At 40.4% G+C, this 13,618-nt stretch overlaps 1 protein-coding gene across 1 annotated transcript in view; it reads left to right on the top strand.

Moving 5' to 3' along the window:
* The first annotated feature begins 4,418 nt into the window (after positions 1 to 4,418).
* nlk2 (nemo-like kinase, type 2) overlaps positions 4,419 to 13,618 on the top strand; it is a 94,078-nt gene continuing 84,878 nt past the window's right edge. The window contains exon 1 of the mRNA XM_026934778.3: positions 4,419 to 6,246. Coding sequence (XP_026790579.2) covers positions 5,771 to 6,246 — 476 coding nt within the window. The 5' untranslated portion in view covers positions 4,419 to 5,770. The remainder of the gene's footprint in view (positions 6,247 to 13,618) is intronic.

The following is a 13,618-nucleotide window of genomic DNA, read 5'->3' on the forward strand; positions in this document are numbered from 1 at the left end:
CCATTTTTAGTTTAGTAAAGAAGAACACATTGTACTTTTTATCCATTTCTAGTTACATTTAATGTTGTAGCAGCTATAAACAGTCGTTTCTTCACCAGCATCTCTTTTATTCTCTCTCTTGATGTCAATGTCAAGAAACTTAAAGTTTTACCTTTGACTGATCTTTGGAGGCTTTGTATAAACATCTCCATACATAAAGTTTCTCAAGTCTCCATTCTGATTGGTCGAAGGCGTTGATTAGTTTTCTATAACAGCAGCTCTGACAATAGTGCAGCTGTAAATCACAGGATTATATTAATGCATTCGTTCTAATACCTTATGGTTGCTATAGTAACAGCTCATTCACAGGGATTGTTACTGTGGAAGCTGAATGAAACATGTGTAATCATTAATATGGTGACGTTTTCTGTAAGGAGATTCCTTTAACATTAATGGAAGGAGTCTCCAGTGTCAGTGCTGTGTAACAGTCAGCGGTAAAGCTGTAACTTTTCCGACATCTTCAGGATGAGAGAGAAAGTTTATGAGAGAGAGAAAAGAGAGGATGCTGAGGGAACACCTGTTTATACTGTTTATAGCTAACTTGGTATGTGGACATTCCACAGCATTATATGTAACTATAAACGGATAAATAGTATGAAGTTCCATTCTTTAACAAATAAAAAATTGTAATTGTTGGCAAACTGCTGTGGTATAAGAGGAATAAAACACTTCGGGACATGCTGTTATAGGAAAATAATCAACTTCAGCGAGGTAACAGTAACTCTGCTTCATCACACCTCCTTGTTGTTGATTAGTTTCCTGTAAGAGATCAACACTCAGTGGTTTTATTCCTTACATAGTCGCAGTAGTGTTACAGAAGCTGCAGTAACGTCCAGTTTCGCAGTCTAATCTGCCACTAAATATTTTCCCAGAATTCCAAACAGGATGATTTCTAACTGTTAACCAGATCTAACTTATTATCCTGGTGCATTATATTTTAGAAATTCTTCACAGTGCAGTGCTGATCTGTGAACACACTCTAAGCTTGGTATAAATTGAAGCTGAGTGTTTACACTATTTCAGCTACTTGTTTTGTACTCTTGTACTATTTGCACTATTGTCTCTAGGTTCACTTTAAACAGAACTGTGTACTGGTCGGCGCTGCACTGGGACTTACTATGCTCATTGTCTGTCCCAGTAGTCACTGTACTGTCTTGTACTGTCTTGTACTGTTTTGTACTGTCTTGTACTGTCTTGTGCTGTTTTGTACTGTCTTGTGCTGTTTTGTACTGTCTTGTACTGTCTTGTGCTGTTTTGTACTGTCTGCACGTTTGCACTTGTGCACTTCATTGTATAATTTATGTAGTCCCTTGTAGTCCTGTGTTGTTCTGTGTTTCTTATGTAGCACCTTGGTCCTGGAGAAACGTTGTTTCGTTTCACTATGTACTTGTATATGGCTGAAATGACAATAAACTCCACTTGACTTGACTTGACTTGACTTGGTCATGAGATCAGAAAGGGAAAAGTAATCATCTCCTGCTTCCTGTTAGCAGAAGGAGCTGTTAGCGGTCTGCTTTCTCTAATATCCACGCCTAAATTAACTCTCAATGTGGGACACGTCACACTCATCCATCAGAATTAGGACTGCACTTAAAGGAGGACAGGCTTATTTTAAACCTGGCCAGGGGATTAATTGCTTTGTTTTAATCAGGGCCGATACTTAATGAGAAACGTACAGCAGTCACCTTTCCTGGAATTTTCCATGTTGTTTGGTTCACCTTGGATTAGCTTCACACAGAGAGGCTCGGCAGCTGGTAGGGCTGTTTTGACACAATTTCCTGAAAAGAACAGCATCTGTGATATTAAGCCACAAAAAAAAAAGAACATGACATTACAGTGCCTGGGGGAAAGTTATCATTTTTTGTTTTATACAGAGAAGATCTTAAACTCATACCTTGTATAATGCCTATATGCTATTTATGCATTTATGGAAAGCATATGTACATTACCACATACCATATGCTATCGATCTGGTGTGAGCTACAATACAAAAGAGAAAAAAATAACTTCACCAAAAATATGAGCTTCACATTTCACTTTATAGCTCGCTACACTTTTAAAAACCGTTTTAAACTTGCATTTTAATTGAACACACTTCCTCTGGTTTGGTATTTATATTTTCATTTATATTTCATTTCATTCTGGATTTGTGTATCTCCTGATGTTGATGTTTATATTTGTATTTTCACGTCTTCTTTTATTTTATCCTTGTGCCTTTATTATGTGATTTTATGACAATTTTTTATTACTTCATTATACAGGGAAAGTGAAATGTGTGCTATTAATAAATATTGTTATTATTACTAATCAAGGCAATTATTAACTGCTAAACTGCTATATCAACAGTTAAAGCAAAATGTGTTCATGTTGTTAGTTTAAAGGCTTTATTTAATCAGGTGCTTTTACCAGATGATTTTAATGTGATGCTGGAACTGACAAAATCATGGATGCTGAAAATGTAAAGTCTAACCACCCAACTGTAGTTCTTTTTTTTTTTTTTTTTTTTTTTTTTTTTTTGAGCACTTAGGACTAAAAAACTCAGGAAAACTTAGGGGAAAAAAAACTCAGTTAAATGACATTTCCACAATAACAGTACTGTGAACTGTGTGTAATAACACATAAAGTGCACAGTCCTGTTGTTTCCATCCACTGAGGAAAAGTAAGAGCCCCCCAAACTGTAGAATCCCGATTTAAAATTCAACCTACAACAGAAATCATAGCACACCGTGTTCCACGACGTCATCTTACAGACGTGAAACAGGATATTAGAGCAGTAAGTAGGCCTAAAGTGTGCGTATAATCAGAGGTTTGTTTTACCATTATCAATTTAATATATATATAAATAAACCTGCTTTAAAGGTAAGAGAGATACAGCAGGCTGTGCATACTATTTAGTGCTATAAACTGCTAAAAAAGGTACTAAACTGTCCCTTTTTCATTGTCAGTGTTGTGGAAGACTTTTTAGTGTGCAACTTTTACCTAGATGTAGTATAATTTTTTTATTTTTCCTGTTTCCAGGAGTTTTAAAGATACAAGATGAACCCTTGAGGGTCATTTTATCATCATAAAACCAAAATAGTTCCTTAGAGGTTTTGTGTCCCACCTTTTTGTTGTTGTGGAAGACATTTTAGTGTGCAACTTTTACCTAGATGTAGTATAATTCTTTTATTTTTCCTGTTTCCAGGCATTTTAAAGATACAAGATGAATCCTTGAGGGTCATTTTATCATCATGTCCAGCCTTGTTTTTTTTCATTCGTGTTTTAATCCCGAATATGAACAACAGATTTTTAAAACAATACCTACTTTAAAGGTAAGCGGGAGATACAGCAGGTTGTGTAGAGTGTTTAGTGCTATACAGTGTCAGAAAAAAACTGTACTAAAAATGGTACTAAGCTGTAACTTTTTCATTGTCGATGTTGTGGTCCAGTTTTTTGTACCTGTAGTGTGTATGTTTTTTTCCCTAGAAGAGTGCATGTAGTGTATCATTAAATCATTACTCTGAAAACTAATTACGGTCCATTTATGCACCTTAAATCATACTGAGATTCTTCCAGGCATTTTAACGGTGCAAGGCGTACCCTGAGGGTACAGCGAAAGTTCTGCGAATATGATCAACGGCGTGGTCAGTCATCCTCCGAAAACTAAACTAATCCTTACAGCTTTTTCAGTCCAGCTGTTTCCCAGGTTCACTGATCACTCAGTATTACAGTGTAATAATTTCACTCTGTGGTCATTTATAAAATGTTTATAAAACATTTATGAAGTATGGAATATGTAATATTTACAAAAGTTTACCAGCATTTCATTTAACACACCTGATCCACAACCAAGGGCTACATGTGAATTTAACTCCAGAGTTTATTTAGTTATTAATTCTTAAAGGCTGACAAAAACAAGCAGGTCTTTTTTTTGTATCCACAGACAAAGACAATAAAGTTACATGAATCATGATCACACAAACTTGGCCGCCCTTTACCTTTTACCTCGGCTCATCAACGATTTGAAGAATAATTGGCCAGCGAATGGTGGCAATCATTTCAGCCCAGAAACGCGCTTCAAGTGGCGGCTGACAATTGGTCGGTTTGCCTCGCCTAGACTCGTCCGTGTGAAACTGACGCTCTTTTAGCGCCATTCCGGCTCAAGGTTTCCGTGTCACTGCGTTACAACCCGCAGCCGTAGTTAGAGCCGTAATGGCGTCAGTTTCGCACTCAACAGTTCAGCCCGTCCCTGTTTCTCTGGCAACGGATTGGCCAGCGTGCGCCAATGAACGCGAAACTCGCTCTGTGATTGGTCAGAGCTCGTTCAATCACAGGTGGGAGGAAGGCGTTCCAATGTCCGTGTGAGGCAGAATATCAAAAGGTTGTTTAGTTGGATCGGAGTGCACTTACTGAGCGCGTGGAAGCTCATTCTTATTATCCTGTAGGTAGCGCACGAGTGTAGGGAACAAGCTGGGGATTTGGGACCGAGTCATAGTTTGAGTGTGTGTCTTTAGGTCCTGGCAGCACCATCCGGCTAGAGGGTGAGCCGAGGAGGACACTGACTGCTTGTTTTGTCACTGCCAGCAACACTGGATGTGTTTTTTTTTGCTTTTGCTGGTGAATTTCCTGGATATTTTTCTAAACCGGATTTATGATTTATGCGCTTGGATACAATAACTAACGACGCCGTAGTGGAAGCAAAAACACGCACGCATACACACACACACACACACACGCACACACACACAGGAATCGATGGGGAAAATAAGTTGACTGCTGCCTTGGGAGAAATTGTTGTTTTTTCCTCCTTCTGGGGAAGGGATTGCTGTCGTTTCTGATCACCACCATGGGGATTTTGGATACGTAGTGGCTTTGGCACTTGTGATATTTTGGGATTGTTTCTTTTCCTGAGCGCAAGCAACAATTTCGGAGTGCCAGCCCTCCTGCGCGCGAGCAAATAATAATAAAAGAAATATCCATATTGATGAGAGGATCAGCAGATATATATACACACACATAGGCAGCGATTTGGCATATATGGAGGGAATTTGGTCGACTTTCCAGCCGTGCGTAAAATAAGTTCTTCCTCCTGCAAACCCCGCATGCAGTCCCGGCGGTGGACGCGGCCTCGGTGCATGGATCAGCCGACATGGCAAGCTGGGAGATCTGAAAGATGAATGCAGCATTCCCCACGCTGACACACATCCGTCGGTTTCCCCCTTTCACACTGCAGGAGAGGGAAATAAAGCCGAAGGTGGAGCAGATGCGAGGCCAGGTGCTTCCCACCTCCACCATGCGGGAGATCTAAGGCCGCGCACTGGATCATCCACCACGGGGGGAGAGGGAGTTTTTCCATCACATCAAACATTATTTTGTTTCAAATTTTTATTTAGTTTAGCTTTCTTTTTTTTGTTGTTGTTGTTGTTCATTTCTAGTAGGGATCTTGTGAATGCTTGGCATTGTGCCTGCAAGTTAGAGAGAGAGAGAGAGAGAGAAGGATCTTCTCAGAAGTAGGTCAGATCTTGCAAGATAAAGCTGGCCAAAATGGGAGTGACTCTATCACTCATGCTGATATGACATCTTGCTTCCTTTTCTAAATTTGCCTCTATCCAAGTCCACTGGATCCATGACCGCTTGACCCCCCTGGCCGCTTCTTCTCTCATCACCTTGGCCTGTGAGGTTTCGCCCTCGGATCTTGTTTTCTTGCTTCCCCAACATCCTTCCCCCTCTTCCAGCCTCTCCCAGAGTGCGAATGGCTCTTTGTGGGACCACGGCTGCTAACGCGGCCAAAATGATGGCGGCGTACAGCGGAGGTGCTTCGGCGGTGGCGTCAGCAGCCCACCATCCACACCACCACCATCAGCTGGCGCACCTGCCCCCTCCGCACCAGATCCACCACCAGCACCACCACCACGCCGGGCAGCACCATCTCCAACAGCAGCAGCAGCAGCATCCCGCTCCAGGTTCGGCCGCCGCCGTCCATCCTGTTCAGCAGCAACATGCGTCCGCCGCCGTCATGCTCAACCCGAGCCAGCAGCAGCAGCAGCAACCATATTTTCCGTCGCCCGCACCCGGACAGGCTCCTGGTCCGGCTGCGGCTGCGGCGCCCGCTCAGGTGCAGGCTGCAGCCATCAAGGCGCACCATCACCACCATCAACACCATCTACAGCAGCAGCTGGACATCGAGCCTGATCGGCCTATCGGATACGGGGCATTCGGCGTGGTCTGGTAAGTTGTGAGTTGTTTTAATCGAAATGCTGTTTGGGTTGGTGTTGCTTCCTGGTTCTGAGATGGAATGATGGGCTTGTTAACGGTTGATGGTACTGAACAGATGGAGCAACATGAGTTCTGCTTGTCTTATCAGCAAAGCAAAACAGGAACCTGGTATATTCCAGTCGAGAAGTTCCATTATACCAAAGTTTCTCATTTCCAGTCTTGGACACCCATTGCCCAGCAGAGATTTTAAGTTTGACACACCTGGTCTTGTACTCTGGATCTGTTAATCAGTTGTGTTTATGAGTACAGAAACCCCAAAACGTTGCAGAGCAATGGGCCTCCAAGACTGGAGTAAAGAAATCTTGCGCAAATGAAGGAGCTGTACTGTGGACTTGGACATTTCTAGTTCAGCACAGTGGTCACCAACTTCAGTTCTGGAGATCACCTTTTCTGCCAAGTTTAGTTCCCCTCAGTCACACCTGCTACAACCCATTTGTATTTCACAACTTCAAGACCCAAAAAGCACGTTATCCACCTGACAAAATACAGAATGGTTGGTGCAGATATGGCTGATTGAGGGGAAATTAAACTTGGCAGAAGTGTTGATCTCCTGTATTGAAGTTGGTGACCACTGTGCTGAACATCAGCAGCCAGGTTCACCAGCTGAATGTAAGTTCTATCATAGCCTAGTTGGCCACTATATTAGAGTTTATGGTGTACTAAAAAATTATTGATTGCACCAGGTGACATAGTTTCAATGAGGCTTTAAGTTCTAACTTACATTTGGCAGGTGTAACGTTCACCAGATTTCCAAGTAAAGAAACCGAGAGAGCCGAACTGTGGTTTTGGAGATCTGGAGTTCAGCAAAGTGGTCACCAACTGCACCAGTTTTTCTGCCAAGTTTAGGTCCCCCTTAATCAGTCAACATCTGCTCTATCCAATCTATGTTTTCTCAGGTGGATGAGGTCCTTTTTGGGGGCCTGAAATTGAAACACTTGGTGTGTAATATAGATCTCCACAAGGAGGCTTGGCAGATTATTGAAACTGGACTCTGGCCTTTCGTGACCACAGCTGCCCTCGTGTGATCTACATTTACATTCCATTTGCGTCTGTTCATTTGGCAGACGCTTTTATCCAAAGTGACTTTACAATGGGGACAGGACACAATTCAAGCATGCAGATGAGCATTAGAGGGATGAGACCATTACCTAAGTGGAAACAAGTGGTTCTTTTGGTGGTTCTGTGATTTCTGAACCCATAACATTCTGAACACCAACTAACCGGCATGGACAAGTCATAAATTCCTTAGCTAGCCCATTAGACAAGCTGTAATGTGTTGCCAGGACTCATGTTTTGGTTTCCCAGCAACCCTACTGACAGCTACAAATTGTAGCTAAAAAATGTAATAGTAGTATGGCAAGCTAGTTAACTAGTTAAGTGCATTAAAAGAGACACAAACTAGTATAAATTCCTCCACAGAAGACGACTAACCATAGTCATTATTCTTCTCTAAGAAAGTTTCTAATATAACATGTTGTGTTTGCAGCCTTGACAAAAAGTTAGCAAGTTGTCAGCGACCTTTTAACTGTGAGCTGTGGTGTTTTTTCTTTACATCACACACAAAAGATGTTATTCAAATGTGGCTAAAGTGTTTTTTTTTTCTCAACATGTTTTGCTGTGAGGTGACAGTTGTGATAGCACGAGTGGAACAGGAGAGCCTGCAGCTTATTTTGCTAATAAAAACTTTTGTTTTGCGACAGTCTTTTCTTGTAGAATGAAGAAAAAGAAAACGGTGGTGACCGCTAGACCCATGGGTCTGAAAGTGGGATCCCAGGGTCCGTGACTTATATCCAGGGAGCCCCTGGTATCCAGGTTGTTTTGATTATTATTCGGTATCATAATTGTAAGCTGAACTGACACAAGTTGAAGCTGAAATGAAACAAGTTAATCTAAAACTCAACTAAAAACAAGTATAAATAATGTTAACTATAAGTGTGATTTTAATATGAAACATAGAGTTTCAAGTCTACATCTGGATGAGTGGAAGGTTCAGGAATGAAAAGCTTTCGTAATTTGAATAGATTAAAATGGTGGTACATATTTGGCCTATCGTCCTTAAAATTAAATCTGTTCCATGATCATAAGCGGGTCCTCGGAAATTGTGTTACTCTGGAAAGGGTCCCTGGATGCAAAAAGTGTGAGAAACCGTGCACTAGACTACTTAGCGCCAGGCAGCTATGGATAGACACTGAGCTACCACTGCTAGAACATCTAGTAGTTCATCTTACGAGCCAGTCACATGATTTCCGATGACTAGCTCCAGCCAAGCTTCTGTAAGCCATGGGGAGGAATTTGGTCACAAGGCATGACATCTGTACCTGCTCTGACAGGAACAGAAGAGAGTGGTTTGGCCTAGATCGCCTCTCTGAGGGAGCATCACTGTATTTAGGAGAAATGATTTTAAACCCTGCTTGTTTCAGTTTCGTGTGTTTTGAGGTCAGGTTTCACTTTAGGGGCAGATGCAGACCTCTGGAGCAAACGTGATTAACCAGACAGACAGTGAGAGTATTTTTGTGTTTGCAGATCAGACAGCTTGTAGTTTGTCTTTAATATGTCATTTCCAGGAGGAAGGGGTGTTGAGGTTTGATGAAATATCCTTTAGAATCAACATCCTCTTGCACGCTTATGAAACACTGTTGAGAAGTGTGGACTGAACTCTATGGAAATCGAGCCTTTCAGAAAACAGCAGCACTTTTCAGCTGTAAAATGTTGGACTGTACTAGTGTGTTGTTTTTTTTCGTTTCCTCATGCATGCTTCAGCTCATCTGTTAATTAGCGAGTTATTCAGGTGTGTTCCCATAGGGAAAACAGCATGCAGTGATGCGACACTCCAAGAAACAGCTCGAGCTCTAGCAAAGAGTCTTAATTGCATAGAAATGATACAAAGCTGTTTTTCATGTGCTACAACTAGGCTTGAATGATATAATGATTTGCTCATCTGTATGTGACCTTTTTTCCAATTATATTATATTCCCAGACCTGCCAACCTTTATGTATTTTGCGTAGCTTTGCAATTCAACATCGGAGTATGCTGGTATGAGTTGTCACTCAAATGTATGCTGAAAGAGCAGGCTTTTTTCCCAGTAAAATGGTAAGATGAGCCAAATGACATATCAGTATCGCAGATGTCTTGATATCTCTGATGTTAAATGACCCCACCTAGAAGCCCTGCCCCTTCCCTCCATCTCACATGCTCTCAACTTGCGCCTCACAGGAACCTTATAAATGAAGTGTACTTGGTTAAAAATATCCGCAAGTGACGTAAGATTTGCACACTATAAAGATGAATTTATTTTTGGAAGACAGCCTCGGTACCTCCAGCTCTGACTCAGCTCCCATGAGTCAGAGTGGCCCAAAAAGCCAGCGCCTGTGTGAACTGTGTTATCAGAAATCCAGAGTGCCATCAATCTCAGAATAAAGCCTGGGTCTTTTAGACATGGTGTGGATTCATCCGTAAGGAGAGGCATGTAGAGAGGCCACTGAGCTTCCGTCCCTTTTTCCGTCACCCTGCTCGCCTTTGCCACAGGAATCTTCCCCTGACCTTTCCTCAGAATCGCTTCCTGCTGCTCATTGTCCGCTTTTAATCACCCCTGTTCTCTGCTGGTGTATTTTTAGCCATCCTCCAGAGATCCAGACTGAAGAGCTGGACCCATCCAGGGCTTCCTCCACAGGTTTAGTTGGTTAGACGGGGGAACAGGAATGTCCTCGCTCAAAATGCGACCTGCTACAGCGACGATTTGTTAATATTTTCGATTTGAGCTCTTACAGGACATGTAACAAACCGAGAGGAACAATAATAATCCTGTTATTACATGCAAGTAGTCCGTAGTAGGTTTAAAAAGTCTAAAAGCGCAACCTGGATGTTTCACTGAAGGTGCTTTCACACCTATTAGTCCATTTTCTGAGGCTGAGGAGCATGTAGGCCTGTAAGTGTCCTCATAAAACACTTTCACTAGTCAGAAATATTGCGCATCTAGAAATCACAAAAATCACCCAAGCACAGAGAACGCATAGCCGGCGCTCAATAGTAATTCAGTAATTATATTAATAACCAGTTTTGTTTATCGCATCTAGGGTTTATTTTCCTTACGTTGTTTGTCTGTCCAAATATCCAGGACACATGGCATTTCTGCAGCACTACAGCTCTGTCCTTTGGCTCAGTTTAGCAGCTCACATCTGCAAAAAAATGTGAAACCCAAAACACACAGCATGTTTGATTCACTTCATGCAGTCGAGTCAATTCCGTGTCAGATCGCTTCCTTACTGCAGAAGTGTTCACTTCAAGTGGACCGAGATCACCTCGCTTAAATGCTGTTGCTCACCTGCATAAAGAACCTACAGAGAATGTGACAAAACTATCATATCAGCATACCATGGGGAGAAAAACGATATTTTTATGTATTATTTATGACATTTTACAAGTATCATGATATATAGATTTGCTAAACAGATGCGAGCAAAACAGTATTGTTGCATTTATTTTTATTTTTAATTTTATTAGTTTATTTAATGAAAGTCCTTGCATTGTATCTACAAAAATAAATTATTATAAAAATTCTTAAAATTATTTTTTAATTATATTTTAAACTTAATTTTAAATTATTTTATTATAATAATTTGAAAGAATTCTAATATATTAAAAGTAAAATTTGAAGGGTTCCGTACAAAATTTTAATTTTATTTTAATATTTATTTTAATATAATTTTAATATTTTAATATTAATATTTAGTTAATATCAGATTCTGTAATCATAATTTGAACAAGAAAAATGTCTGAAAAAGATTTTGCGATACCCGTTTTACCTTAGGGAGGTGTATTGCAATATAATTTATCACAATATGTCAGAATTATATCGTCATATATCGTCACGCATCCCTACACCAGAATTCCATTCAGATGGACTAAGCGCTGCATATGTGACTTATATTTAGCCTTTACTGAAAGTATGACGAGGTAGGGGATTTCCGGTTTTAGACGTTTCTCAGCTCTAAGCGTGACTAACAGTTAGTCCCGCTTGTTCTTTATATACCTGATGCTTTCTGACACATCTCCATGAATAGGTAGCTTCAGTGCACTTAACAGTCTATGCAGCAGGGCTACGAAGGGAAAGTAACTGAGTGTAAACGGAGAATTAAAGCGAGGCTGGGCTGTGTGTAATTTGCTGAGCGTGGGTTTTGGAGAGCGCACTAAAAGTGTAGCGAGTGCTCTCTGATGCGTGCAGCTGTGAAAGGTTGAGTAAATTGGCTTCGGCCCTGCTGCTGAGAGCACGCGTGTCATGTGTTGGCTTTGCGTGTTCGGTCCAGATGGAACAGGGCTTTCCAAATTAAAATTTAATTCCCTGCTGTAAACCACTTGATTTGCACAGTTAATGTCTGTTCATAACCCCACAGGTTTTACATACGTGTCTACACACGGCTGTTTGCAGCACAGGATCGCAGTGTTTTATTTAACGTTAAGTAGGTATGCATCATTTACGTTCGTCTGCGTGCAGTGTGGATTGACTTAATAGCTTCATGGCTTATTGATTTGTAACCTCTGAAATGCATAGTGTATACTTGATGAGCATTTCTGCTCTGTTCTAGCAGACAGGAAATGAAGTGACACCCTGCTCCTCGACTAAAGCTTAAGGAAATGCCCCACTTCACATATATTATGAACCCCAAAAAAACCCCATAAACCATCTATGCTCACAGCTTGGTGAAGGGAAAAACAGAACGTTAACTGGGAATCCTGATTCATCTGCTTGCTGGAATCTTGTTCATGCACGATTTAATTTCGAAACTGCCTGAGTGAGATTTGACTAATATTAGAACAACAGAAGGAGGAGGAACAACTTTTCTAGCAGGTGTTTCATTTGCAGTTCTATAAATACCCAAGTGCCATTTATAGAATTTGCTCAAGGAAGAATTTAAATTCAGAATCATCCAGTGCTTAAAATAACTTGCTATGGATTTAAGTCTCTCTTCTGGAAAAAAATATGAGTCGTCTCTGAGACATCTACGTCTCTATTGCAGATATGCTTTGGGAATTTTTTTCTGACTACGTCTTGTTAGAGAAACATGCTAACTGTGAAATTGTGTCTTTCCTGATTAGCATCTCAGTTAGAAGTTAACTGATGACAGTAGCTGTAACAAAACATTGTCAAACTATCCTAACAAACTATCCTAACTTTAGGATAAAACCCTTGTTCTGCTGTAAAAGAACATTGTCAAACTATCCTAATTTTAGGATAAACCCTTGCTTGATAGACAACTGTGATGAGTAGGAAAGCATTAGCTTGCTAACTAGCATGAACTAGCATAATGTAAGTTACAAACTGGTGAATATCGATGCTTAAAGATCAAAAGGCTTGTAAATGCAGACTGAAAAATGTGTTTTAATGACAAAATGTTTATTAGCAGTGTAGTCTCTCACAGACTATATTGCTGTAGTTTAGTTAACAGGTTAAATTATGCTAGTAAATGCTAGTTAGTGAGGCGAAGAAGGCAGCACAAGGGGCTAGCAATGACAGCAATAATGGGATAATAAGGGATAATGTCAATGAAATCTCGCCAAACAAAATTAGTTCAACTTTTTCAACTACTAAAGTTGATTAGCGTTACAAAAGAGCATTTAGCTTTTGTGTAATTGGTTCTTTTTTTTTTTTTTTTTTTTTTTTTTTTGCACCAGTATCTTTCTTGCTATAATTCGAATAATGTCTGACAGCTAACAGTCTACTAGCTGTAGAGTAGTAAATGATTTGTTAACTTCAGTGCTAAATAATGATCTTTAATATTTATTATTTTCTGTGTATGGCAGACACGCGGTGGAAGAAATACTGGAAGCTGTTTCCCAGTCGCTGCAGCTGCAATTGCTAGCATGAGCAGTTTGTCAGGATTTTACTTAATTACTTGTTAACAAGGTCAGGAATGCTGCAAAACTGAATTTGGGACTGTAAATAAACATAACGAGTTATTAGCTGTAAGTATACTCATTAGAAAATTGAAATAAAATTATATAAACTACACATGAATGTTGTCTTTGTTGAGCAGAAGCAGAGATGCTTATTGAATTCTTGTATAGTGAAGTTTCCCTGATAAACAACACGCTGTTTGATTTTAATTAAAATCTCCGTTCTCGTTTTGAGAGCGAAGGCGTTCACGGCTTTATCTGTTCGGCAGCGCAGACACGGGAAGCTAAGATACATCAGAGAAGGACGTTTTCTTCTCAGACAGCAGGCTATTAAGGTTTGTATAGGATACATAATAGGTGAACTTACTTTATTTCTATCGATATTAAAGCTGCAGATGCTACGTTTTTTGACAAACATCAGAATTTAATCGT

This window comes from Pangasianodon hypophthalmus, chromosome 14 (genome assembly GCF_027358585.1).
Source record: "Pangasianodon hypophthalmus isolate fPanHyp1 chromosome 14, fPanHyp1.pri, whole genome shotgun sequence".
Classification (NCBI taxonomy): Eukaryota; Metazoa; Chordata; class Actinopteri; order Siluriformes; family Pangasiidae; genus Pangasianodon; species Pangasianodon hypophthalmus.